The 27,973-nt window shown below is 39.8% G+C and overlaps 4 protein-coding genes across 6 annotated transcripts; 2 read left to right on the top strand and 2 right to left on the bottom strand.

Moving 5' to 3' along the window:
- Positions 1 to 2,118: 2,118 nt before the first annotated feature.
- On the bottom strand, positions 2,119 to 4,873 carry si:dkey-27i16.2 (regulator of cell cycle RGCC-like). Its single transcript, XM_043257210.1, has 5 exons — positions 4,708 to 4,873; positions 4,421 to 4,561; positions 3,811 to 3,891; positions 3,226 to 3,288; positions 2,119 to 2,444 (listed from the first exon to the last, which is right to left on the bottom strand). The coding sequence occupies exons 1-5, from the start codon at positions 4,727 to 4,729 to the stop codon at positions 2,437 to 2,439; spliced, it is 315 nt and encodes a 104-aa protein (XP_043113145.1). The 5' UTR covers positions 4,730 to 4,873; the 3' UTR covers positions 2,119 to 2,436.
- Positions 4,874 to 5,146: 273 nt separating this feature from the next.
- pcdh20 (protocadherin 20) lies at positions 5,147 to 10,668 on the top strand. The gene is made up of 2 exons (XM_043257203.1): positions 5,147 to 6,058; positions 7,056 to 10,668. Exons 1-2 carry the CDS (start codon positions 5,939 to 5,941, stop codon positions 9,522 to 9,524), a joined length of 2,589 nt encoding a protein of 862 aa, XP_043113138.1. The 5' UTR covers positions 5,147 to 5,938; the 3' UTR covers positions 9,525 to 10,668.
- A 140-nt stretch (positions 10,669 to 10,808) lies between these two features.
- plp1a (proteolipid protein 1a) lies at positions 10,809 to 22,033 on the top strand. Of its 2 annotated transcripts, none has more exons than XM_043257206.1 (7): positions 10,809 to 12,744; positions 15,777 to 15,963; positions 16,160 to 16,316; positions 17,052 to 17,220; positions 17,733 to 17,806; positions 17,960 to 18,025; positions 21,859 to 22,033. In XM_043257206.1, exons 1-7 carry the CDS (start codon positions 12,741 to 12,743, stop codon positions 22,015 to 22,017), a joined length of 816 nt encoding a protein of 271 aa, XP_043113141.1. In that variant the 5' UTR covers positions 10,809 to 12,740; the 3' UTR covers positions 22,018 to 22,033. The 2 variants fall into 2 exon arrangements, with proteins under 2 accessions (XP_043113141.1, XP_043113142.1); XM_043257207.1 differs by lacking the exon at positions 21,859 to 22,033 and adding an exon at positions 18,818 to 20,347.
- Positions 22,034 to 22,179: 146 nt separating this feature from the next.
- rab9b (RAB9B, member RAS oncogene family) lies at positions 22,180 to 27,908 on the bottom strand. Of its 2 annotated transcripts, XM_043257209.1 has the most exons (3): positions 27,826 to 27,908; positions 25,909 to 26,553; positions 22,180 to 24,554 (listed from the first exon to the last, which is right to left on the bottom strand). In XM_043257209.1, the coding sequence occupies exon 2, from the start codon at positions 26,516 to 26,518 to the stop codon at positions 25,910 to 25,912; it is 609 nt and encodes a 202-aa protein (XP_043113144.1). In that variant the 5' UTR covers positions 26,519 to 26,553; positions 27,826 to 27,908; the 3' UTR covers positions 22,180 to 24,554; position 25,909. The 2 variants fall into 2 exon arrangements, with proteins under 2 accessions (XP_043113144.1, XP_043113143.1); XM_043257208.1 differs by having other exon boundaries at positions 22,180 to 26,553; positions 27,826 to 27,907.
- Positions 27,909 to 27,973: the final 65 nt, after the last annotated feature.

The raw sequence follows: 27,973 nt of genomic DNA, 5'->3' as shown, positions 1-27,973 counted from the left end.
GGAGACCCCGGAGGTTCAGCCGTCGAACCGTTTACATAAAACTAATTACTATTTGCAGAAATCCACAAGTGACTAGTAGTGAAGTAGTTTAATGCTTTGGGAACAACCATTGAGCAACCATTCCTACATTTAGTAGTGTTTGCTCATGTGCTGGGATCTGACTTACGGGTCAAAACCAAAAGAATCGTAGATTTTGTCTTTCTCTTTTGAACTAAAATGCAAACCACAACCACAGAAATGGCAAAAACAATGCAGAAACCTGAAAAAGCACTTTCCATCTTCTGCAACACTTTCTATGAGCCCTGTATTTATAATGCATTGTAAATGTTTTCTAATGAATGCATAACTACCTTTACCTTTATAATGACATTACCTATTTTTTGTGTAACTTTTAAGAGTATGATGCATTATAACACCAGACGAAGACTGTATTTCTATTGCAGCACGAGGGCATTCTTACATGCATGCATACGTCCTTAGTTAATAGTTAATGACTTCTAAAACTATATTAATGCACCATATATCACACGTAGTGAAAATAGTATGAAAAGAAAATGGTTTGTAATTTTGCTTCAACCTGGTTTTCACATTCGGTCTTATTCTTTTTTACTGGAGAAAATGTGTTTTATTATTTGCACGCTCAGAACAGGAGGTTGTAAACAATACAGAGGGAGAAAAAAAAGAGAGAGATGCCAAAACTGCTGTTTCTCACGTCCCTTACACTGCAGTTTTGACATTCAGGTCAGTTTGGACCAGAGTCTGTTACCAACAGCATTACGGGTCCCTCGAGGAAAGACCCAAGAGGACACAAACTGAACACAATGTCTTCCGAAAAACATTTAACTCTCTTGAACGGTCTGAGAGCGAACTCTTCCAGGACACCTGGGAAACTTGAAATGTTTTAGTCTGATCAGGACTATGCATGATGTAGTTTCTAAAATTCACCGGTGACTTCACAATCACATGATCGGGGTATTTATTGTAACGACGCGTGTTCTCTTAAAGAGTCTGGAGCGGTGATGATGTCAGCTTTCTTCCTCAAACCGCACGAGACTTCGTGTCAGACACTTCTTCTTTCCATGAACGAGAAGTACCGCTTTCACTTATGATGTTGCATAATGCCTAACATCTGCTCCATTATATAACGTATGAGAGTACAATCTGCTAAAAATAAAAAATGCACAAACGGAAAGAGGAAGGGGCAAATTTTAGTTTAGACTGAAAATATTCAGACAGAAATAGTTCATCCAGAACTTAAAACGTATGATTTATTTTAAATCATGTTCTCGTGGTGTTTCTTCTGTAAGCGTAATTTTGTGGTAGAAAGGAAAACATATAGGTGACTAAACAATGAAAAAACTCCCATTTTTGTGTGCACTAACGCACTTCCATTTGTTCGACGTGTTCCTGGGTGAACATCTTTGTTGACCCTGGAACGTCATTGTGATTAGCCAATCAGATTTGACGTTTTTGTGAAGTTTAGGCTTGCAATCAGTGTTTGTTGCTTGTACGTCAGTGTCAATCATCCATCATTCAATCCGATGTTTGGCATTACTCCTGGGTAAGGTTAGGTTTAGGTGTAGAGATATGGTCATCTTTAGATTAAAATGTTGTTCCAGAGTCAACTAAATATGTTGACCAAGGAACACGTGGAACTAAATCAGGAAGTGATGAACTAACCCCGTGAATCAAACTTTAAAATGCTTAGATGTCACTGGAAAGCATGAATGATATGCAACTGGTTGGACGATTTTTACCCAATGTAATGGCGTGCATCTTTAAACTAGTTTTCATTTCAAATACCTCTTGGGAGCCAAGTACCGCATGCACAAATACCACAAACAAGAAAAAACCGTTGGTTTCAACTGCAGTGCAACCGACGACTTCCTTTTCCATCATCTGCAGAACATCTAGGTGCATTTCCTTCTCTGTATACAGAACTGTAAACGAAATAGTGAACTGCAGGAGTGATACAACCTGATACCGGATATCAAATAACCTGCCCACGTCATATTTCGTGTAATTGCCAAAAAAAATAAATAAATCAGAAAAATGAGCAATAAAAAATTTTGTCTTGATGCAAAAAAACTTTTATTATTAAAAAACTTCTTTACAAGGTTAAATTAATTACACATCTTTATTTCAAAAAATGAAAAATAGGTATTAACAGTAAATAACTTACAAGTCATTGTGCTTTTCATATAAATGTGCTAAGTATTCATGAAAATAAAACATCTTCCGAGAAACTTGGTCGTTCTTCTTGACGCCGTGAGCTCTTGTTCCTTAGTGAAGGGGAAAAAATGAAGTCTTCAAGCTGTTTTTCTTCAGCGTGATTTGTGTGTGTGGAAGCAAGAGATTACGGTTTGCTAAATGTCAGCTCTTCAGGTGCTCAGCGTCACGTGGCGCGCTCTCTCTGATCACGTGTGTCCTGTCATCTCACATCTCTGGAAGACAGATAAGATTGTGACAGCTCAGGTCAGGGGACCGAGGTATCATGCATTTGCAGTTATGATTCATGACTGTCACTCCACTGATAACGGAGCGCGCTGGGAGTGAGCTGTGGCCTATTGTTAACATTGTTAACATTATCGCTCTGATGGGTATTTTACTTGTTTTTGTCGAGAGTAACAACACAGCATCCCTATCACCGAGCACCAGGGTTGGGAATAAAGCATTGCAACCAATGCAAGATGCGGTATTTAATTAGGTTACTTTTTTCAAGTAACTAGTAAAGCAATGCATTCATTTTTAAATTGCTGAGTTACTTTTTCTAATAAGGAACAGCAATTATTTTGTTTGCACATGTTGAGAAAAATGTATTTAATCCCATTTTATTAACCAATGCTGACCTTCAATGATCCTGCAAAACCGTACTAATAGGCAAAAATGACTAGATAAACAACCTAGTTTCTGTAACATTTGTGACCGAATTTACATTTCCTTCAGCCTGGAGCCTGTTCGTTTAACTTTTGGTGTGAAAGGGCTTTTAACGCTAAGCTCTACAGCTCGCTCGAGGTTCGTTACGGCGAAAGAACTATTAATAGTGATGCACATTCGTGGTTGACCACACATTCTGCATTTACATCCTCGCACAGACTATGCTTTTTTTATCTAAATATAATAACAAAAGTATTCTCACAGCCCCGATTAAGCACATGTTATTATGCCACTCCACGCTTTCAAAAGCTGCCTTTAATGCGACCAACCGTCAAACTGTGTTTATACCTGCAAGCTCTCTGTCCAGGTTTTCAATGAAGCTCTGTAGGTCACTGGTATCCCCGAGCCTGGCTGTAAAGAGCAGAGGAGACGTTAGCGCGCTGGAATGCTTCAGACTCGGTGGAAATGCAGCTAAGTGCGGTGGCATTTCCTGTGGAACATTCCACTCGGAGAGAAACGCGACCCTCTGCATTTCCCTATACGCAATATCATGCCACATTTCCGACTCGCTTCAACAAAATCTTCGTTAAAAATCGTAACGAGCCACCATGGGCGCATCTTGATTTTGACAGCTGCTTTTACCGTACTTGATCTCTTCAGTTCACTCTTTGTTTTGTACGTTCAGATTAATTATGGCTAAATCATAAGTAAGTCGGTGTATGTCTGTGCTGGTTTACGGTCTCACAACACTATCATATTCAATTTCATCGCGCTTATCGAGCATCCTGTAGCACCAAAGGAGCACAATCCACAAACAAAGACTACAATAAGACGAGCAGAAGTAGCGCGCAGGGGTTAGAGCCATGCACGGAGCAGATAGGAAAAGCCATTAGCTTGTTTAGCAAATGCGATGGCTATCTGTTATGTTAATACCTTTTGAGGCTGTAGTCATGCTTGAGATGTTGAGCTCCTCTTGACTGGCGTTCAAGCTGTTTACCAGCGAAGCTTCGCTGCCTGTAAAGATACAATAGGATTAATGCGTGCCTCTTACATTTGAATGCAAAGGAACTACAGGGTGCTCGATGCGCTTAAGGTACTGTATAGCTCAAGAATATCTTACTTAGGATCAGAGGCTAACTAATACACTCTTTCACTTTATCTATTTAAGAGGATCAAACAAAGCCCTTCAAAGAACTGAGCTAAATCTCATCATAAAATTGACCAAGAAACAAATCACAAAGCAGTTAGTTAGTACTCTTTATATGCACGTCATTATCAAGAGGCACTTTAATATTGAATAGGCTATTCATAACGGTTTAGCACTCTGTGACAAAAGACTTCAAGCTAAATTCTTATAAAACCGCCACTTATCGCCAAACATATTCAGTTTGATTTAAGTTAATATGCATAGCACGTTTCACAATACAAATCACTGCAAAGCACAGAAAAAAATAATTTCTGTTAATCAGGTTATCTTTGTCGTATATATGTGACCGTATACCGTTTAACAGACCTGGTTAGATGTGTGTATTGGTGCACTTACAGTAGTCTGAGTCGTCTCCATCAGTCAGCGCTGTGTTTCTCTTCACATCTCTCAGCACGTGTTCAGAGGCGTGAGGCGTGCTCAGCTCCTTCACAACATCATTAAACTCCCGCAGCAAGTCTCCCAGCTCCAGATCCATCTCTAAAACAATTCACATCATCCATTAGAATGACCCCAGAACACGTTTTACACTATTTAGGACTGACGTGACTGTAAATAAATAATATAAATAAACGTAAATAAGCAAAAAACAAAATAATGTGAGTTTTTATTAAAGAGAAGTTTACCTGAACATTTTGCTGTAGACATCCTGTGGTATTCTGTGAAGAGTGCTGGAAACTGATTCTCAAATTTGTACGATGAGTTCCTATCCGATGTACACCGACTCCACCCAGCGCGTAGTGCGCCGACCAATCAGAGCACGGCTCGGTCTCCGTGGTTACAGTAAAGTCTGAGGAGAAAGTTCCCCCGACGCCTACAAGAAACGTCACATGCGGAACTAAAGAAAGAAACTTTCCGACCGCTTCGGTCATCTCGCCCATATCTGTGCTTTAAGGGCACGCTTATGTACCTTTAATAATTCCTTTAACAAAGACTAATTTCCCTTAAGTACTGATTATAATGAACCAAATTAACCTTTCGGTCGTTTTCATGAGAGTAACTTAGAACAACATTTATAATAATACGTATAAAGCCTGTGGTATTTAACGTGTGGTATTTAACAACTGTGGTTACTATGGGTATTTTTTGAGGGCAGTTATCCTTCACTATTCATTACTCTTTTATAAACTTGCAAAGTACTATAACTTGTAAATTCATTCATTCATTCTTTCTTTTTCTTTAACATATCATGAAATACCACAAACCCCTTCGATGCTTGGAAATAACGACAGAGCGCTGAACTTTGAACCGTGTGGCCGTACCTCAGTCTGTGGGCTGTATGAATAGCGCTGTCCTCGTGATGGAGACACTGAGACACGAGGTTAGTTCTAGAAGGGATACGCATTGCGCTATTGGGGGCGCTACTGGGCATGCGCACATTAACACGGCGTACTTTTTGTCACACTGTACAATTTACTGTACTATTATTTTATTATTGTAAGGGGTAGTTTTTGGTTGGGGTAGGTGTAGACATTAATTAAAAAAATACAATCTAATAGGTAGAAAATTAATTTAATTGTTAATTTATTTTCGGAGCTGTATCCCTTCTAGCCATAACAGCAATAATACAGTTGCTCAGTATGGTTTAAGGTCTATAGTTCCGATATAGCAAAACTCAATTGAACCATAAGAATTATATAAAAAAAGGCTATAATTACTATATAATCTCTTTTATTATGATTTAGCGTGTGTATATTATTACCGCATTGCAGAGAGCTTAAAGTAAAAAGGGGGTGATATAATATATCATTATGAAGCAATTACTTGGAAAACATCCCGTCAGACCTGTATTTTCCCTTTTAACCAACGGCTGGATATCGTAAGTAATCTTGAGCTGCTCACCTGTAGTACAGGTAGATGAGGCTCCGCCCCCCAAACGCATTTCGCCAGAGTGCTTCTCACGCTCACAGAGCTCAACATGTTCTTGAAGAATGGACAGCTCAACACCACCACATAATGAACCACGCCATACTACAGGTCAGTAGAGTCTGCATTATTTATAGCAGAAATAAAATTCTTCACTTTTCTCATTCTGACGATGAGCGCGAGCGGTACGCACCGAGGTAAAGTCCGCATTAGTCTGTGTCAAACTCATATTCTCCGTGTCAGGCGGGGTCCGTGTTTCAAACTTTTCCCTGCAGACAGGTGGATAGACTAGTGAATACAAATAAACACAACACAAAGTTTAAAGGAAAAAAGTCTAGGAACCACAAATGCGCGTGCACTTTCTATGAATAAAAAACAAAATGGTGTTCCATTGCTAATAAAATTCTTACAGCAATCATAAATCTAATGTATTATTTAGTTATGCTAGATATAACGTTTTCTCAATATAGCCTATTTTTCATGCGTAACCTGCTAGTTAAGCATTAATTAATGCATTTATTAATAACCACAGTCCCACATTTGCTGCCAAAACTGTTAGCAAGTTCCTTTTAAGTGTAAATCTTCTACCATCTAATACTGGTGTATTTACATTTTGTTAGTACCTTTAACCTTGGATGTTATTAATGGTAAACAGATACTGATTTGAGTCATACCTTTTTCTATAAAATATACATGCCAATAATGGTTGCATAATGACAAACCTTATATAAAATTGATACAAAACAAGTATTTCATTTAATATAATATTTGAACTGTACGAGATTTTGAGCAATTTACTGAAGCATTATTGGGAAAAGCTAATCAAATATTTTACTTTTTAAGCATTCAAAAGCAATTTATTCATGGAAAGTGCACAGGCATTCGCAAGCTTAGTTTGGATTATATATTTTAATGTTAAATCTCTGGCTGCTAGAACATATAAGTCAATATTACAGCTCGTGCAACAACATATTCAACAGGAAAAAAGACTGACTTCTTGGTTAAGGATTACAAACTTAACTCCCGAGTCAGAGTGGTTAAACTTTCATATGGAAAGAAGGGTGTTGCTTTCTTCCAAGCAGTAAGACTCTTCTGTTGTTTTTTTTAGTGGGTGCTTCTTCTGGCATTTGCTGAGCAAATCCATAGCCGTACTCTGCATTTCACCATCCCGGAGGAGCAAGAAGCAGGCGTTAAGATCGGAAGCCTGAGCACGACCTACTTAGCTCCATACCGGCTCCTCGATGAAAGATACATCAGGGTGGATGAGAGCACAGGGGATCTGTTTACTAAAGAGCGCATAGACAGAGAGACCTTGTGTCCATCGCATCAGGATGGGGACTGTGTTTTTTCAGATACAGCGGTCGTGAGCATTGATCATGAAGTTGTGCCAATACTAATCCTTGTAGATGATATTAATGACAACGCTCCTGTTTTCGAGAGGAATGTGATTCCTCTGCACATACCTGAAGATGCATCAATCGGGACTGCTTTCCCACTGGATGACCAAGCCCAGGATAAGGATACGGGCGATAATGGAGCGATACGTTACTATTTGGAAGACTCTGGTGGCTTTTTTAACATCAGACAAGACAGGCATGAACTCGAGCTGGTGGTACAAAGGCAACTGGACCGGGAAACTCGGGAAAACCACCTCTTGGTTCTTGTAGCAGCAGACGGAGGTTCAGTCCCACTCAGTGCGACAGCTAATCTCAATGTAACTGTAACCGACGTTGATGACAACTGCCCAGAGTTTGACGCCGACAGTCCCACCGCAGCCATTGTGCCTGCATTAGGAGTCAAGGGCACTGTGGTGGCCCAGCTTAAAGCCACAGACAAAGACCTGGGCCAAAATGCACAGATCACATTCTCCTTCAGCCGTCAGATCTCCGACAGGGCCAAAGTGCTCTTTCACATGCATGGACACACAGGCCTGATCAGCTTAGCTGTTGACACGCAGCTTGACAGTCCCGAGGAGCACACGTTGAAAGTCTTTGCGAATAGCCCACTTTGCCCCCCTGCGCAAACTCAGGTAACCGTATACATGCAGCCAGCGATGAGCCCAGAGCCGTCCCTAAAGATCAAGTTTGTCGCAGAGCACAAAAACCGAGCGATCGTGTTACAAGAAAACGAGCCCCCCACTGTCTTGGCCCTCTTGGAGCTGGAAGACACCTCTAAAGGTACTCTGTCCTTAGACAAAGACAGTGTGCCGTTTTCTTTGAAGCCGCAAGCAGGCAGCTATTTGCTTTCAACATCAAAACCCCTAGATTTTGAGATGTGCGGCGAGTATGAGGTTACAGTTATTATTTCTGATCCTCACGACACACGCCTACACAGAAGAGAAGTAATCAAAGTGCTGGTTGAAGATGTGAATGATAATGCCCCGAAGTTTGAACAAGCGCGTTACGAAACGGACATCAGGGAAAACAACGAGCCTGGAGCGTTTCTGCTGAGGGTCCAGGCCAGCGACGCTGACAGCCACCAGTTCGGCAAAGTAAGGTACAGGCTTACAAATGGAGGACCTTTCACAATTGACGAAGAGAGGGGTGTGATATCGGTGGTGGAGTCGTTGGATAGAGAACTGCAGGAGACATACGTCCTGACCGTTTTGGCCCGGGACGGCGGCGAACCGTCTCAGGAGGGCTTCGCTAATGTGGTCGTAAATATACTGGATCTGAATGACAATCCACCGGCTTTTCCTACTCCGCATTTCTATTTCTTCGTGTCTGAGAGCATTCCGCAACTTTCCCAAGTTGGGAAAGTCTCAGTGAGTGATAGTGATAAAGGAGAGAACGGCCGGATAGCGGATGTGCGTATTTTAAACGACGAGGTCCCTTTTGCCATAGACCTGTTGCAGGGATCGCTCCGCAGTATTGGTGAAGTTGACCGCGAGAAGCAGGACCGCTATGAGCTTCTGGTAGTGGCTGTAGACGGCGGCAGCCCGGTCCTTTCAGCTACAGCAAGAATGACCATTTTCATTGAGGATGTCAATGATAATCAACCCCAGGTCCTTCTTCCCAGCAGCAACCTCTCCTGTCTGACCATATCCCCGGCTACTCGAGCAGGAAGCATGATAACAAAGATTTACGCCATCGATGAGGACTCCGGAATGAATTCGGACATCACTTACCAAATTATTGCAACTAAACCAGCTCTAGAGAGCCCTTTCCAGATTGACCAGCAGTCCGGAAACATTACTCTGGTCCAGCATTTGCGTGGTGAGGACCACGGCATGCACCACCTCTTCATAGTGGTTCGCGACGGAGGAAGGCCAGGACCGCTGCAGACCGCCGTGTGGGTCAATCTGCTGGTCAACGAGACACTGGAGAAATGTCAAGTTAATGCCGTTCCAGATTATTCTCCACCACGACTGCCTCCTCCAATGCCCGTCAGAGATCGCAGGTGTGAATCAAATGCCTGGCTTGTTTTTTATTGTGGCCTGTGTCTGATGGCCATCTCAGTCTGCGTTCTCCTGGCTGTCGTAGTGGTGTTTATGAAGCGCAGAAAAACCAAAAGGAAAGTCGAAAAAAAGAATGTATGGGAAACCGGGAATCTCTGTGAAATGAAACCTTTGAACTAAAGCGAAAGACTAAGCAGATACACCAGAAAGATGTTTGTGTAAATATTGCAATTTTTTTTTTCCTTTTTATTGTTTGCCCACAGAATCAAATAACATTAACAGTATCACTTCATATGTTGATGTTACAGAATGTACAAAACCTAAAAATAGGAAGTAAAGAACTCAAAGGGGAGACCATATAAACCAGAATTTGTCCGATTTTTTTATGTTTATCGTCAGTAAGCTTCTATCGTGGCAACCACGTAGCGATCTGTGATATCCACATTTTAAAAGGCGAGGCCTGTGAGTAACAAAATGCTTTTTTAGCTATACCAGGATGATAATCAGAGCTATATTACGTAAATGTGTTAAACAAATTGTTCAAATTAAGATGCAGTAAAAGCAAAGCTATGTAGCTTTATCTTTTTTAGACTTAAAACACAGGCCTGTGGCATTACACCTGTGGATAAACATCTTAATATGATTCTTAATTAGATATTATCCTATTAAAAATGTAAAGCTGAGCTTATGGATCCCAAGAGAAGTCATTTTCATATACATATCATCACATACAATAGCCCAGTCAATTTCTGAACCAGTATCCTTCTCCCTTTAAGTCCCAGAAAGGCAGTAGTACAATTACTAGACAAGATGTTAAGATATTAATCCCTGTAAGCAAATTGGCTTCAATAAAAAATCTTCAATCTCTGTTGTCTCATAAATATAATATAACCTGCAAATACCGTTCTTTGTCTAGCACTTTTTGTTAGTATTGTAATAGGAATATATTTTAATACTATTAGTCTGGCCTAATGTGTTAGATACCTGCTTCCTTTTCCTGTGATGTTTCTTAATAATAAAACTCTTAAAATGTAAAAGAAAAAAATTTCAGGAGACATTTCCACGTTTAATTCTCTGCAAGAAACGGTGTGGCATTCGGTGAAAAGGAATGAAAATATTTATACAGGTGCAGGTTTGCAGAGAGAAAAATACACTTGTTTGATTTGTTCTCATGTTTCTTCTGTAGTGAGCGGTCGTGTTGGTTTTACAAGCTTTTATGGATTAGTCTGATGCACAAAACCTACAGTCGGTGCAATCATTTAGAGATCAACAGCCTAACAGTCTTGCTGGAGTATATTGTCAAAAAAGATTTTTTTTTTTTTTTTTACAAAGCATTTAAAGCAAGATCCTTATACTTTTTCATCTAGTGATCAAGTGATTTTTATTGTACACAATTTATTAAACTATTAGTTATGCCAAATAGCTTGTAAGACATCAAGATTGTTCTATAAGCTATATACATATTATAAAGAATCGGTACCATTAAGATACATTGAAATGCTCTCGAGGATGAACTTGAACCTTCGACCATAAAATAAAATAATAAAAACATTATGAAGTGTATCATTAAATATAATGTATTATATACATTATAATGTCGTAGCAATCGATGGTTTTAAGCTTTCTTTTTATGCAATAAAAGCATAAAATGTCTCCATGCAGTGTCTCCAACTCACTTCTTCTCAAGTTCTTTCCACCAAGACTCCACAAGTGTACAAAACACCCCCGTTCAACAGAGCACACATACGGCTTGAATCACACATGTCAGGGTATAACACACTTCTCAGACTTGACAGAATACATAACAATACGTCAATATGCATTATTTAAATGTTGTAATATATCGAATCAATATATTATTCTGTATATTTCAGAGGTAAATTAAATGAATGCATCGATTGCAATGCTTCCAAAGTATAGAAATGACCACTTTCCCAATCAATCCTCTCTCTCTCTCTGTGTGAATACAGTCAAAGAAGTCATTGCAAGTGCTGTTTCATGCACACTTCAAGGTCAAATGCCCTTTTGTAGCTAATGGTTAAGTACAATCAACAGATGGTTTCCATGGTGACTAACAGTGAATGGAGATTAAAAACCTTTTGACAGCTGATAGGTGTAAAAACTCTCTTGAGAAGTGTGATAAAAATCCAAAGGATTTGTACCAAAGGTTGGCAGACAGATGGGAGATATCACACATCTCATACCAGTGCGTTTCCCGTCACCCAATAGTCCCTTTCTCACCACATTCAGGATGTAGAGACTTATTAAATGTGCACACAAAGAATGAGGAAACTCTAAATAATTGCGTGTTGAATGCAGGTCGTCTGGACGAGAATGTGGTTTCTAGAGAAAAAGTTTCGAGAGAAAACAGGCCCGACCGCTTCAGTATATGTGCTGATTTGAGCTGAGGTGGACCCCATGTGCCCTGTTCGTTTGCTCTAGCACCGAATAGTTTTTTGCAGCAAACACGATATGGGTTTTGTACACGATACAAAAGAAAAAGCATGTTTAGGCAGGTCTGCTGAGCACAGGCGGAACACGAATGCACTTCCTGAATAGCGAATAAGAACTTAATCTTGTGAGAAAACACTAACATGTTTCCACATAAAGCTTACCAAAAATGCTTCACAGATACTTCCGGCTGTTCACTCAAATGGCATCAATATTCATTGATCCTTCCGCTTTTCGAAGCCAGTGAAAGATAAACGCTGAATAGTGCATTCCCAAAGGTTTGTACGCTTCTGATCCGTCCCAGTAATTAGCTCGAGAGCTCAAATGCATCCCAAGATTTTATTTTGCTAAATCATAAAGAGTTACACTTGCTTAAACAGGACTGTGCTGGTAGTATTGCATTGATGGTATAGGCCATATAGCCTGTGGTATACGTTTACCTGTAAAAGCTATGTTTGTGAACACTAGAGGTCAGCAGTGAGTCGTGTGTGGTATGGATCCCAGAGAGCAAGATTTGAGCTCATTAGCAGCACCTTTTACACAGTTTTTAGTTTTAAGTCAAACTTGTATCACAGTACAGTTTCAGTAAATAAAACTACAAACCCATTAAAACGTCTTTAAAAGCCATCAAACGACTTGATTATACAATAAGGCAAATTCTCAGTTGTTTGTAAATGAGTTAAATGCGGCCTGTGACTCTTTAATCAAACTTTTCGCATCTTGAAGCAAATCAGCGGCACGTCTTTTGAGTAACGTTTGGTCTGTTTTTGCGTCGTGACCCCGTGAGCGTGCTCCTTGAACCGCTCGAGCAGGCCATTGAAAAGACGCATTGTTTCTTAAGGTTGGACACTGAGTCTGTCTTCGGCTGTGTTCGTCGTGTAGGAGACTGAGAGAGCAGTCTGTGACGTTACACCGAAGCACAGCACATCACTGCTGCCTACAGACATGGGTAAGTACAGCATTCTTACTCATTTAAAGGGGAGCTTTTAAGCAATTCTGCGTATAATTGGAAAAATGTTTTTCATTTTTAACTGTAGCTCGATAAACCACTGCAAAGAAAGCTAAGCCTCGCATGTGAAGGGACAGTGTGATATACTCGCATACATGTTGCAGTAATTGAAAGTGCATCGCTGCAATTGTTACTTAACATCCCAGCAAGTATCACCTGCGTGAGCTTTTCTCTTTGCTTTTATTCATTGTTTTAGCTCAGCGTGTTAATCATCTAGTGTTTAGAGGATTTTTAGAGAAGCCATTAGTCTTCTCAGAGCAACCACAGGTGTAGATCATCACATTAACTATGAAAATGATTCACTAACATGTAACATCCACAAAGCGTGGCATTTATTTTATTTAGATTTTGTAATTTTAAGACCTTTTATAATCAAGTATGACTCATTTTAAATTTATACCGTATATATCCTTAAAGAAGCATATTATTTTTGATCAAAGCTGCAGTAAAAAGTTATATTTTATTCTGACACATTTTACTAACTTCTCATGAATTTGCAACAACATCTACTAAATCTGTTAGAGTAGGTTTAGGGCAGTAGAATATGTAGACGTGCACTTGCTAAGTTTCTGATATGTAGTATGTTGTGGACCCATCAAAATAAAGTGTTAGAAGATATTAAGCAGACAGTCTACTAATACTCTAATGACTGCTGCTTGACGTAGCTGCGATGTTGTTAGTAGAACGTCTAAAGTGGACTATCAAAATAAAGTGTTACTAAATATTATTACAGTTTTCAGTTTTAAAGTGTAATTAATTCTTGATGGCAAAGCTGAATTTTCAGCAGCCATTATTTCTGTTCTGATGCACGTTATATAACACACTACTTCTTAGTTGCTACTTCTTAGTTCTTTAGTACATGAAAAATGACTATTAATGAGAAATATCAACAAGGACGTAAACAAAGCAAAACCAGATATTCCTCCGTTGATAGAAATCAAACAGTTTGAACCCAAGGGGACTTTAACCATCAGCATTCCGTCAGAGCACCATCACCCCCCACTCCATCCCAGATCTTCCCCTTCTTTATTCCCTGTCCTTCCTCCCCATGCTCATTTGAGTCGGTCTGTAGGGGGCTGAGGTGGCACCGGCTCTTTGTTTGCTTGTCATTGCTGGCCCTCGTGTTGCATCGAGACAAAGGCTATTGTCAGTGCAGCCACAAAAAGACACTCTGGCTCTTGGTCCTCCTTATTTTCTCACACTCTTGATGCCGTGGTACAGACCAGCTCCGCCGCCCGCCCCCACAGCAGCACATGATACGGATGGAGGAAGAATGCCCGCTTACCCCGGTCCACCCAGACTCGCACACTTAGCCGCAGCTGCTGCTTTGTTGCGACGGCCCGTCGCAGTGTTTCGGATTTGGCACATGTGAATGGATTGTGAATCTATGACAGTACGAGCTCGCTATATTGTTTCGGATTTGAATAAGCACTGTTTGCAGTGTACGTTGTGACAAAAATGGTGTGCACGTGATGTTTTATGGTGTGCACGAAACTGGTTCCCAGCACCAAAACAGCTTCTCCTTTGTCAACAGCTGTATGAACTAGATATTTCTGCTTCTCTTTTGAAAATGTGAGAAGTGAGAAGTGATGCTGGAGTGCTGGTTGGCAGGTTGTGCTTTTAAGGTGGTTATTTCATACACCAGAGTTGAATTCTTATGGTCAGTGGTTTGTTCAAATTACAGCATAGATGCTTCACTTGCACACACTACTAATTATACTAGCCTAACTATCTCAGGGAGTCTATGGCACCAGTGCTTCAGAAACTTTTATACTCTTGTCACTAAGTTTAAGGACTTTCTCATTGCTGCTGGAAATTGTATTACTGTTTTAGGATAAGGAGCTATTTTTTTTTGTCATTTGGCCATTAAAGAGTTTTCATTCCCGAATGAGCAGATCAAGTTCAAGAAGATAAACCTTAAAGAGAGAACTAGACTCATCCTACAAACGCTGTGTCACATGATAATAATATATAGTTCTAAGATAGTAGAAAGTCATGTTTAATTAAACATCTTTCAGTGCATTATTAAAGAAGTAAATGCAGCTTTTGATTGTAGTCATTCCAGTATAAGCGTCCCATGTATGCTCTTATACTCCTTACACTCTTGTAAGTTCATTCTTTGTTGCATCTGCAGTCATCAAAGGTGTGCACATCCCCAGATAAACACAGGAAAACCAAAAGGAGAAGGGTTCTTAGATGCTGTTCGTATTATGTCAGGCAAAGACGATAATGTGCATTTTGTTTAGATTCGATCAGAAACCTCTACAGTACTTGGTTATGAAATGCGTTGGGTGAAAGAGATTTGTGTTTAATCGAAAAGCATTTTCAGCAAGGTTAATCCATAGATTAGATGCCAAATGCAAAAAAAAGAGAAAGAAATAGCTGTAATCCCCTTTAGTGGGACGTATAAGGTTTGACTGAATTGCAATATCTTATACTTGATGTGGGACTTAGATGCCACTATAGATATGATTTAAATTGGGTTGATATGATCAAATTTTCTAGACCTGTTAAGAGATCTAGCCAGCTGCATTTTGAACTGTTTTACAGCCACCAGGTAATGCATTTCAATAATCTTGAGTCTTGAGGCCATGAATGCATGAATGTTTCAGCATCAGAAATAGATAACATGTCGGTGGTAGAAGGTGGAAGACGTTCTAGTGACTGGAGAGGAGTCAACTCTTGCATCACTAAAAAAAAGTCTTACACCTTCTACCAATTAAACATCCAGGACTTAAAAATAAACCGTAAACTTGGAAAATGTCATCTTGTCTAAAAGAACTGTAGAGCTCCGTATGATCAACATGAGTGCAAGCTAATCGTGTTTCGCCCCAAAACACTATTTCCAAGGGACTGCACGTATAAGGAAAACAGCAGAGGGCCTAATACAGATCCTTGTGGCATACATCATGTGCATAATCCGAAAATAAGAGAAACTGATCCTTCATATGCCTTTGTTATGAATTTCTCAGGTTGTTATGAATGCTGTATGCGCTGTCTGGGAGGAGTGCCGTACGTCTCCCTGGTGGCCACTCTGCTGTGTTTCTCCGGCATCGCTCTGTTCTGCGGCTGTGGACATCAGGCCCTGACAGAGAGTGAAAGACTTATCGAGACTTACTTCACCCGTGACCATCAGGACTACATCACCCTAGCGTACCTGTGCGTGTCTTTATCACCTCTCGCATCACCGATGTTCAATCCAGATGAATCTGCTTCAGTCTTGTTTATTTACCTCAAGCTTCGCAATAAAAAATTAAAAAAGTTTGAATAAGGTGTCAAAGGGGAATTTGTGCTTCGAACAATCAGCCATTTTAACATAACTTATTTACTAACGTCTTTCTCTCTCTCTCTCTAGTATTGAGTATTTTCAGTACATCATCTATGGTCTGGCCTCCTTCTTCTTCCTGTACTGTATAGTCCTGCTGGCTGAAGGCTTTTACACCACCAGTGCGGTCCGGCAGTCATTCGGAGAATTTCGTAGTACAGTTTGTGGACGCTGTCTCAGCACAACGGTGAGTGATTTGCAGTCTGCGTTGGCTACTTTGCGCCCTCATGTTGCTACAAACACCTGTGCCTTTCTTCCTTTTAAGTAAAAGGGAAATTTTAAACGTTGCACAGTTCTATACACCGAGTATATGCCAAGATTCGAAAATCCATGACGCCTGTTCAGGCAGACCTCTCTAATTGAGGGCGTCAGAAACTGGACAGAAAACAGAGCTTGGCACTGCACAGTGTCTTTGTCTTCAGAGCATCTTTATCGTTTGGTTTCTGCATAGGCCTGTGCATTCGCCTTTCTCGAAATTACTATGTGGGTGAATCAGTGGGCGGGGCTACACAGGCAGTGAGGTAAAATTGGTGGGGTGGGGCTATACAGCTGAATCTCATTGGCCAGAGGCTAAACAAAGCGTTGTACAATCGGTGGGCAGGGCTAAACAGTGGTGTAGAATTGATGGGCGGAGCTGAACAGGCAGCGACGTAGAAGCAGGCATTGATCATCTTCGACGGAAGTGGTATTCATCCACACTGTTACATCATAATGACACATTTTGACAGACTGCCTTCAATATAATCTTTATAATTATAATTACATATATTTCGATTTCGCAGTTCATGCTACCTTTAATGTGTAAACACAAGGAGAAATTCATCTCCTGAATATGCATGAATGCATTTTTTCTTTTTTGTGAAAGCCTTCTTTTAAACTAAAACGCATTGAACTGATATGCATTTCTGTATTTCTTCCACAGTTCATCGTGATCACGTATTTTCTGGTTGTGGTCTGGTTGCTTGTATTCTCCTTATCTGCGCTTCCCGTCTACTTCTTCTACAACATGGCAAACACCTGTCACACTATCAACATCCTCTCTGAAACGCCCTCCAGCATCAACCAGCTGTGCATTGATGCCAGACAGTACGGTAATGACCCTGAAATACATTTATCATATCTTTTCTGCCTCTTGACAGCTTAGAGATTTGATATCACGGCTCTGTAACAGTGATTAAAGGCTCCAATGTCTTTTGAAGTGTCCCAATGTTCAGATATTTTCAAGATAGCGATACTTGAATACGCACACTTGTAGTTCGGCGAGCTTGACGCAATCCGAAATGGGTGAGATCGCTACATAATTCAAAACAGTTCTTCTCAAACCAAGAGAGGCATATATATGCATTCTTATTAATTTCTGATTTCTGAAGAAATATTTCTCCGTCTATTAATATTTGAACAATTAGCAGGGAGAAAAAACAGGCAATGACATCCTACATCAAGGACAAAAAGAATGAATTTTACAAATGTCTGGCCTTATAATGTTAAACTGTGTTCTCATAATGTGGTGTTATTTAAACTGACACAAATTTCAATAAAACATCACAGTGCCTTGATCTTTTTCATGCTGTTACACTGCGTTTTATGTCTCTGTATCCCTAAGGTTTACTTCCCTGGAACGCAGTACCAGGAAAGGCTTGTGGGATGACCCTGTCTAACATCTGCAAGACAAGAGAGGTAAGACACGGCCCCGGGCGACGTACGATTCAATGTCTTCGTATAACGCTTTAGAAAACCTTCCTCAAAGCCTTGTCAAATCCAAAGCCAAGATCAGAGATTCGCTCTGCTCGGCGAGTGTTTAGGATGTCACGTTCCTGACTTGTTTTTCAGTTTATCCTGACCTACGATCTCTACATCGCTGCCTTCGCCGGAGCGGGGATGACGGTCTTGGCTCTGGTGAGTGTCCAGAAAACAGAAAACAATCACGCTGTGTTCTCATGACGCCATTCCCGTAGGTGTCGAGGAATTCTGGTCCTGCATTTATTAACCTCTTTTTGGGGTCGGTTGGAATTTGCTGCCGCTTGTGGTTCGAAATTGCGTTTTTCAGCTTGTTATCGAGCTAGACTAACACAGCCTCATAGCAACACCGCAAAATGTCCCATCAATACATCTGCAAAGACCAAAAGCTACTGTGAATACCTTAGCGATGTTAAAGAAGTGATTGCACAGAATACCCTAGAAATTGCAGAATAAGTAATGGAGGAAACATAGCAATACCCTGCAAACCGTTCAGACACTGTAATAAGTATATAGCAATGTGTTAAAAGCACCATTTTATTTTTGCTACACTTGAATAACCACTCAGCAGTGCGATCAAAACACTTAGTAACGTGAGTTATGCATTCAGATTTTCTGAAGTAGCTAGTAAAGAAACGCATTACTTTTTAATAAAAGAAAAGATAAATATCTGTGAAAAAACAAAACTGGAGGTATCTTAACTTTGTCGTTCTTGGTGCGTGTGAATGCCCTGCAGGTCATATTGAACACCAACTACATAGCATGGGTTGAAAACCACTCGTAACATCATAGCAACACCCTAGTAGAAACGTTGTAATATGGTTAAAAACACTTAGTATAGTAATGTCTTGGCAACCACCTGCTACACCCCAGCACTGATTTGGGTCTTCACCGGGAAACGCCTCTGGTCACTGGGTGAATCATCTTGTGTTTCTGTCTTTCTCTCTTCAGCTCACATACACCGTGTCCACCACCTTTAACTTTGCGGTTCTGCGGTATCTGGGAAGGAAAGGCATCAGTCCACGCTGTTAATGGCTGTTCTGTCCCGCTGTCCTTCTACGGCCAATAACAGCACCATATTGGAGCACTTTAGAAATTCTCATCCTCTTCTTTTCCACAATTTCCTGACTTTTGAGATTTATTTTGGACGTATAGGTTTACATATTCAGAATTTTTGTTCCAAACTGTCTTTCATCATATTTTTATTTTTTTTTTACCTACATGCCACTCGCGACCACTAGAGGAAATATTCTGCCTTCAAGTCTTCTGGGATGTTATAATTGTGCTAATGTAACAAAACACTGGGTGTGTAGAAGATTTTTTTTATATAATTTATCTTGTAGTTTGGTCACAATAGCCTGTTGACACCTAAAAGTGTTGCGTTTTCAAGACAGCTTACTTCCTACATGGTAAAAAAATTATTTTCTTACTTAGTACTTTTGTTTTGTTTTCCATAACAATATGTAAACATTCTTAAATCAAAATATAATTCCTCAAGAAGCAAAATGACTTAAAGGGATGGTTCACCCAGAAATGAAAATGTGTGTCATTAATTACTCGCCTTCATGTCGATCCAAAGATGCACGACCTTCGTTCATCTTCAGAACGATATATGAATTTATAACAACGTATTTATTCAGCTTTTCTACTCCTCAAAATCTAAATCTTCCATCATTATCAAGAGCAGCTCTGCATGTAAACAATGCAAATGAATGCGTGGCGATACTACTCTACATAATGGCAGAAGACAGAAGAGAAGAATTGCTGAATTAAGTTATTTTTGCTTTCTTTGCACGCACATGGTATTCTTGCAGCTTTGTAAAATTACAGTTGAGCCACTGATATAACATGGATTTTTTTTTGTCACAATGTCCTTGCTACGTTTGTGGGTCTGGGAACATTTCAGTTACATTGCTGTCTATGCAGAAGCAGAAATCTCTCAGATTTCATCAAAAATATCTACATTTATGTTTTGAAGATCATGAGGGTGAATAATTAACGACATTCTGGATGAACTATCCCTTTAAGGGAACACTCCGCATTTTTGCTAATAGGTTCGTTAACTGCACCAGAGTTAGTTAGCTGAGTTTTACCATTTTTGAATCGTATTTCCAAAAAAAGTGGAGTGTTCCTTTAAGATATTAACCTGTTTTCTGAAAGAATAAATTATAAATTTTGTTAGTTCATGCTTAAAACTATTTTTCTGAAAAACTGCCAATGGGCACGAAAAATGTTCCCCATCGATTGTGATTCTTTTTCATACCCAAGTGGCATTATATTTTTATTTTATTGTTTTAATCAAAAACTAACAGTACTTTGACTTTTTTTTCTTTTCTTTTTAAATAGACATATCAAGAATGTTCCTTTCATCTTGATTCGAGAATGTTTAGATATCTGTACTATGTCTATTCCTCCGCACACAAACTGTACGGTTAACGTTCACAATGAAAATTGAAATTATAACCAATAGCAAGCTTCTTCCGCCGTGATTATTTAATTGAGTCAAAGAAATCTTTATTTTTCATTATTATTAATGAAAATATTGAGGTGGGGTTCCTGTGCTATCATATCATATAAATATGATCGTGCCAACATGACTTGAAGGCAGCTATAAATCTTTAATTAGATTTTTACCCTTTCTAGGTCAAGAATGCGTTCCTTTTTAGTTTTTGAGATCTAGTTTGTTTTACTTTCTGTATCCGCTATCAAATACCTAATCAAATATTTTGTTCGCAGCTAGTACGAGTCGGTTGGTTTATCCATAATTGACTTTACTAGACTGGACAAGGTGTATTTGTTTGAAAGGCGTACAAACAATAATTAGGTAGTACTACCACACCACGGGATTTTTAGATGCTCAAAAAGAATCTCAAAGTGGTGACGGCTGGTTTCCTTGGCGACCATCCCTCACATCTGGTTGCCATGGAGAGACACAGCAATGCGTGCCGTTTTCTTGTGACCCCAGCGTTTTTTTTTTTTCTCACAGCCTCTTGAAAAGACTGAGAAAAGCCTAAACAATGGATGAGCCCCTCTTTGTTAGAGGAAAGCCCCGGCACAAACCCATGCTAGGGGTCAGTTTACGCGTCAGAAGATATCGGCCACTGACAAAGAGGCTTCTGGGGCTTTCCAGCTGCTTGAATAAAAGGCTTTCTGTGACCGGTGCACAGATGCGTCCGATTGATGAAAATCAGCCATATTAGCCCTAGCTATGTTTGTTTTCTGTAGATTTTTTTATTTTTTTTTCCTTAACAAAAGATAATTCGATTTTTCACCTTAAGCATTTTTTTATTATATTTGTTGGACGCTTGATCACCCTCGTAGCATTTGGTGAAAGCGAGATTTTAGCGTAGATTGAAAGCAGTAGCTCACCTAAATATGAAAGCTGTCATCGTTTACTCGTACGCCGCTCCGAACCCGCATCACCTCACTAAAGTCAGTACGTCTAACTAGTGCGCTACATTCCAAGTCTTCTGAAGTCGGACAAGTGAAATTGAAAAGCGTCTAAACGTTGTTCATTGATATTAAACGTGTCACGATTCATCATGGAAGGGTTAGGGTTACGCATTTAATGCTTAACTCTTCCTAGGCAGCATTTTCTATCAATGTGTAAGAGCTGCGTGAGCATTCTTCAAAGTATCTCCTTTTCGTAGCACGGCTGAAGTGAAGTCCTGCAGGTTTGGATCAACGCGAAATACGTTTTCATTGACGTGTGAGCTGTTAACGTTGCTTTGTAACTCTAATTATCAGGGGATTATTGTAGTTATTGTATAACGCTGAATTTCTAATCAATCAGTGATTTCTTTTTATTGGCTTATTGGTTCATTATTAGCACTAACCGTTATTCGTAGATGTTTTCGTCCGCTTAATTCGGCTCGGGTTTCTTATTTTAACCCACTGCTCAGCTGCACAGTTTGTCGGCGTGTAGCTACTGTTCAGCGGTAAATAAAGGTCAATGCCTTCCACCAGTGATTCATGCGTTTTGTTATTCATAGATTCACTGTCCACTGCATCTAGCAGCATGGCAGCTTGTTTTCAAAGAGCGTCATCGCAGAGAGAAGGAGGAGAGGAAGCTGCACACGCTCTTCGGCCGAGTGTTGAACGAGCACAGAGGAAGTCTCCGTTCTCCTTACGTGTTTCAAGCAGATGCGTGACGTCTGCTGACCAAAAGCGCTTTGGTTATTATTTCCGAGAGTACCGAAACTTATGAAATAAACTCTATATTTTTGTTATGACGTTTATGTTACCTGGTTGAGAAGAAAAGAGCATTTTGTTTACCGTGACGGTGTAAATCTCATAAACCACACGATGCGATCGCCGTTGCAGTTTGTTTATTCATCGCATTCGATTCTTGCAAAGTAAATTTGCAAACAAACAGAAAAAAAAACTAAAGTCTTGACCTCCTTATTGCACCGGAGATGACGTTGAAACGCAACGCGACAGCTCCCGCTTTTAAAACGACGCAAATTTAAAGATGTCTGTTAGCGTGTCCGTAAACACAAAAAGCACACGAGCACCAACCGTACACAAAGCAAACCGTAGAAAGTGACAAACAGTCAGTACATTCGTTGCAGTAATGCCCTTAATTAACCACAATTCTCCACTGCGGTCGCGACCGGTCACACTGACAAATGAACATGGAAAAAATACGGCGTTATTAAACGAAATACAATACTTCTGTGAACTGTAACATCATAAATACTGTGGCGGGAATGCTACAACACCAAAAAAAAAGACATTAACCATCCTGAAAACGGCATTTTCTTAACAAGTAAAATGTTACTATTGAACTTAAGGTGAAATATGATCCAGATGAGATTGTTAGTTGACGTTTTAACATAACATCCAAAAACAGCTTCTGCATCCTGGAGCGATTTAACAGAATCTGTCCGTTGTGTAATACAGATCTGATAGTAGTGTAACGTCGCTGTCAATCCGAATGTTTGGTACCTTGATCATAAATAGACAAATACTGATATTCCAATATTAGCAATGAATCCATTTCCGCGCGTCTTCAGTACGACGAACACAGCGTTGCATCTGTTTCCGCGTCACAGTGTACCGATAATCATCGTGAGCATGTCCATCAACAAAAACAGAGTAACAGCATACGGTTTCTTGTGTTTTACATAAATGTACGGTAGCAGGCGAGCGAAGGGCTGTAAACAGAAACACGGCTACATGTTACTCAATGATGCCAGAAGCGTTCGAGAACATCAGCTGCCCGATCCACAGACTTGGGTCTCTCTAGTTGTAATGAGACTTACAGCAGTACGTAGAGTAAAGGCTGAGAAAACATTCGTAATCCTGGGAAAAGCACTAGGAAATGAGTCAACGTTATAAAAGATTTAAGTAAAATAAGTACCTATAAATGCAGGAAGGGTCATTCACAAGTGCCCTCTAAGCACGGTCAAAGGTCAGTGCAAGATACTGGGAACCATGTGCTTTGGTTTCATATGGATGTTGATCTGACATTGAGGAAGTTATGAACGCGGACTAATTTATCAGCCGTGACTGGGAGTCTCCTCGGGTCTGCCGCAGACATCCAGAGAGGCTTCAGTGTTACATGTAGACGGGTCTTTTCGAATGTCGATCCAAAAATGATCTGTGCATTAGTTTAAGCCACATTACTGAGTCATTGACTGAATCAGATGTGATCTAAAGCCTCAAACTGACCAACACACACACACACACACACACACACACGCTCTTTATGCAAGATTAAACACTACAGCATTGCTGCCCGGATTCAACATGCAGTTAGGCATGTAAAATTGCTCAAATACACACAGACATTGACCTGACAAGCAAATCAAACAAATCGTTCGAAATATCTAAAACAAACTCGCTGTACCTTACAGAACAATTTAAAATAAATTCAAAAATAAACTGAGAAAAGAAATTCCCTTTGTCTAAAAGTAGTGCTGTTCTGATGCATCCGAGACTATTTTTTGTCTGAGGTTATGCTTTTTACTACATGTACCATTATGAGGGTGAATCCAATTAAGAATCGGCCATATTTCAACCCAAAATGTAAAATATATATATATATATATATATATATATATATATATATATATATATATATTTTTTTTTTTTTTTTTTTTTTTTTTTTTTTTTTTTTAATCGTATCAAGAGTGCAAAGGTTTCCAATTGTATAATTGCTTCACTGTGTGTGGACAATTATTTTTCATAATTATTAAACCCAGAATAAATTAAAGCTAATGTAACAAATGCTACAATAACAGATAAATCTTTCAGGCCTACGGTTTAAGTAATATTTTATGAAGGAAAGTTACATTTAATTGATGTAATGATCAGTAATTTTTTCTTTTTATTTACTTTTAAATGTTTTATCATCACGAAAATAATGTCATGGTTAAAAAAAAACACAACTGTAATATTCTTTAGTGCTATTTTAGGTGAAATATGACCCAGTCACGTTCTTCACCCAAAGAATAACTTATCAGCAAAATGAATAAAATAAAATTCATTATTTCTTTCAATACCCTTTCTTTCAATGCTCTTTCTCTCAAACACATTGGTCTGTGGGTTTGAAAATATCTGGAAAAAGTACCACAACGTAAGATTAAAAGCGCTGGAATGCCGAAGGGAGGTGAGATCTGCGGTCCAGGACATGAAGCCATTATTAAACGCCACGTCACAGCCGGGAAAGCTTCAGTGTGCCAGACTGCAGAGAGATAAATATGTATAAAATACCTTGTTTGGTAACTTCATATTCGGCGAGACACGTCAGTACCTACACAGAGAGCTCTCGAGCATACAGTGTCCACGGCTATAAAGCCTCAAGGCCAGGGACGATTTATGCTGCGTTCAAGTCCTCCTGAGACGCTCGTACTTGGGAGTTGACAAGTCACGTTTTTCGGGGGCCATTTAACTTTTCTACAACTTTCTAAAACTTTTTTTTTCGGTAAACTGATTCGCTGCATATCGTAGGCCAATTATACACATGATGCCACAGAAGAACTTTTTGTCTAAATGGTTTCATTAAATTTTGACAACTTGTTTGACATTGAGTTTTTGCCAAAACCGTTCAAAACACCTCTACGGAGTCTAGACAGAAGTCTGGACTAATGCGTGTTGATTCAGTCTAATGAAACCGATTACAAATTTAAAGGCAGAGACGTGTATATATTTATATCATTTCACATAGCCTGGTTAATCAACTTCACACAACGAGTGCCAGTTTTCTCTGAAAATGACCATGATTAGCAATGAGATGTTGAATTTTTACAACAGTTCAATAAACAGTAAGTTAAGAGACTTCTTTGTATCGTTTAAATAATTTCAAATATCAGTATTTTAAAAACGAATGGACAATTTTGGCTTCATAAAAGGTAAAAATGCCCATAAAACATGAAAACATTTATTTCTATCGGTGTGTACTGGCCAGTATCACAAACTTCAAGAGTCCACGTTAGTCCTTAAGATACCAGCACAATATCACTAAAATATCGAAATATTATCTAAATAATATCGCACATCCCTATAAGGAATCTTTGACTAACTGTTTTTTTTGTGGAACGAGAAAATGGTTCTTCGATGGCATCGCTGTGAAGTACCTTTATTTTTTAAGAGTGTAACTTATATAGTTTTATTGTGTAGTTTATTTTGTTCAACTAATCTGCAGATGCTGCGTATCTATACATTTTTTACTTACTGACAGGTCCTTGGAGGGGTTTCCCAATCTTAATAATATTCATAATAATATGCACGTTTCTGCCACTGAATAAAAATAAATTTAATTGAAGGTCATTTTTACTTTTTTCCTCAGAAGTATGAGGTATAAACTCTCAATTGTGAGAAATGAAGAACTGCGAGATGTTTTCTTGTGATATAAACCAACAATTGCAAGTTTAAACGAAAAGTCTGACTTGTAAGACGTAAACTTGCAATTGTGAGATGAAAATCACAATTATTATTTCTTTATTCAGTGGGGGAACCATGCGTTCTGGTGACGTTCTTGTGATTCAACTCATAAATACGATCTATCTGACATGACTTGAACGCAGCGTTAGAGGCACCTCAACAGCAGGACGAGCGAGCCACTTTACGGTTTCCGTGGAGGTCGATGGAGCTGCTCAGCAGGGTGTGGTCGATGGGGTCCTCGCTGGCCAGGACTTCCCGGACGGCAGCCTCGAAAGCGGCCCCCACGTTCGTGTCGTCCTTGGCGCTGGTCTCGAAGTACGGACAGCAGCCGTTCTCCTCACACCAGGCCCGGGCCTCATCCTCGCCGACCTCCCGCTCCTCCTTGTCCACTTTGTTTCCCAGCACCACGAAGGGGAAGCGCTCGGGGTCTCGTACGTCGGAGTAATACATGAACTCCTTCTTCCAGCAGCCCAGGTTCTGGAAGCTCTGCAGGTCGTCGACGGCGAAGGTGAGCAGGCAGCAGTCCGCCCCGCGGTAGAAGGGCGTGCGCAGGCTCTTGAAGCGCTCCTGGCCCGCCGTGTCCCAGATCTGCATGGTGACCAGCCGGCCGTCGATCTCCAGGTCGCGGTTGAGGAACTCCACACCGATGGTGTGGAACGACTGTGAGTCGAAGCGGTCCGTCACGTAGCGGTTCATCAGGGAGCTTTTGCCCACACCGCCATCCCCCAGGAGAATGACCTTCAACAAGAGGCTCTTCCCGCTCATGACGGCCCCCGGGTCCCGCGCGTCTTCACTGCAACCTGACAAACACACAACAATTCAGATTTAATCATACAGCAGATGCTTTCATCCAAAGCGACTTGATGAGAACAATCAAAACCAACACATTTCGGTTACATATATAAGTATTTGGATTTTTCCAATTACGTGTCTGCTCATCAATTCAAAAAACTTGACTCAAGCTGTTCATTTGCAAAATATAGCTGTTCCTTTAAAGAAATATCAGACAACTAATATAAACTGATAAACACAGGGCACAGGACTCTGACTACATGAAGAACAAATACACAAAATGACACAATAATGACGTTCAAGCTTAAAAAAAAACCCGCAGGTGAGCTTATGAAAGCCTAATCCTCTCCAAACAGCGATAATGTTTGTTTATCTGGTGTGGGTCAGATGCTCTAGTGATTGACCCTGAGACTTTGGCCAAAAGCGCATGGATTGGTTAAGCACAGGACTATCTTCTGCTTTGCTCTTTAAATTGAACTTTTATGCTTGTGCAAAGACGAAGATCAGTGTGTGACAATGCAATCTAAGGTGAACGTATCCTGCTTCGTCATAAGCAAGAATATTCTAGCTAAAATTCAAACACATCCTACAGTCAAACTAAATATTATTCTGACCCCATATGAACAAAATGAAGCATTTTTGGTTGATTGTAATCCATTACTTACCTTTCTGTCAAAGTTATCTGACATTAAATGACATGACATTTTGACAAGACAAATTTTCTGCTGAATGCTAAACTGTGTAAGAACAGTTTTTCTCATAGTTTATCAACATTTTCTAAACTGTGGTATAATGTGAGAAATATTTAAGGTGTAAAAATTAATTTTGGTTTGAGTAATTAGTCCAAAACTTGCCCCAGAACATACGCTGCGTTATTTAACTTTTACTTGCGTATTTATTTATTTTAAATACATCTAGAGCAGGAAACAGATGATCGCGCTCTGCGCATGCGCACAAAGGCATGACAGCTGTGTTTTTAGCATACGAGCGCTCAAGCTAAGCTTTATCTTTATTACTCTCGCTATTATTGCTCTTTATAACCTGGCTCGTACTACGACTAATAAACACGGCTGATGCTTTTACGTTCGCGTTTGTTGCCATTAATCATATGCGTATTCCCAGCCCTGTTAGCTCACTTTAGCTATATGACTAGCACAGTTTTAGATGCTTTATTAAATAATCCGAAGCACTGTTACGCATACGTGAACAGACATACAGGAGGAAAATAACAGCTTTTCTCCTAAATTACTTAAATCGCGTAAAAATGCTCTCTAAATTACCTCATACTGTACCGCGAACAGTGCCGCTGGCTGCTGAGATTTCACGCGCTGCGCGTATGATAGTGACTGAGCGAGCGAGAGAGAGAGAGAGAGAATATTGAGTCAATGAGTTTTTGCACAATTAATTTTAATTGCTAATTTTTATAAT

The sequence above is a fragment of the Puntigrus tetrazona genome, chromosome 14 (assembly GCF_018831695.1).
Source record: "Puntigrus tetrazona isolate hp1 chromosome 14, ASM1883169v1, whole genome shotgun sequence".
Classification (NCBI taxonomy): domain Eukaryota; kingdom Metazoa; phylum Chordata; class Actinopteri; order Cypriniformes; family Cyprinidae; genus Puntigrus; species Puntigrus tetrazona.
Note: the sequence above shows the minus strand (reverse complement) of the source record. Positions and strands in the feature narration are given on the sequence as shown.

What these genes read in the sequence shown, in the direction of transcription:
- pcdh20 (XM_043257203.1), top strand. Translation starts at nt 5,939, where the DNA reads ATGAGGCTCCGCCCCCCAAACGCATTTCGCCAGAGTGCTTCTCACGCT. An exon ending in TGAACCACGCCATACTACAG is followed by an intron (nt 6,059 to 7,055) that starts GTCAGTAGAGTC and finishes TGTTTTTTTTAG; the next exon opens with TGGGTGCTTCTTCTGGCATT.
- rab9b (XM_043257209.1), bottom strand. Translation starts at nt 26,518, where the DNA reads ATGAGCGGGAAGAGCCTCTTGTTGAAGGTCATTCTCCTGGGGGATGGC.
- plp1a (XM_043257206.1), top strand. An exon ending in TACATCACCCTAGCGTACCT is followed by an intron (nt 15,964 to 16,159) that starts GTGCGTGTCTTT and finishes CTCTCTCTCTAG; the next exon opens with TATTGAGTATTTTCAGTACA. An exon ending in CATTGATGCCAGACAGTACG is followed by an intron (nt 17,221 to 17,732) that starts GTAATGACCCTG and finishes TGTATCCCTAAG; the next exon opens with GTTTACTTCCCTGGAACGCA.
- si:dkey-27i16.2 (XM_043257210.1), bottom strand. Translation starts at nt 4,729, where the DNA reads ATGTCTACAGCAAAATGTTCAG. An exon ending in GTCTACAGCAAAATGTTCAG is followed by an intron (nt 4,562 to 4,707) that starts GTAAACTTCTCT and finishes GAATTGTTTTAG; the next exon opens with AGATGGATCTGGAGCTGGGA. An exon ending in CATGACTACAGCCTCAAAAG is followed by an intron (nt 3,289 to 3,810) that starts GTATTAACATAA and finishes TGCTCTTTACAG; the next exon opens with CCAGGCTCGGGGATACCAGT.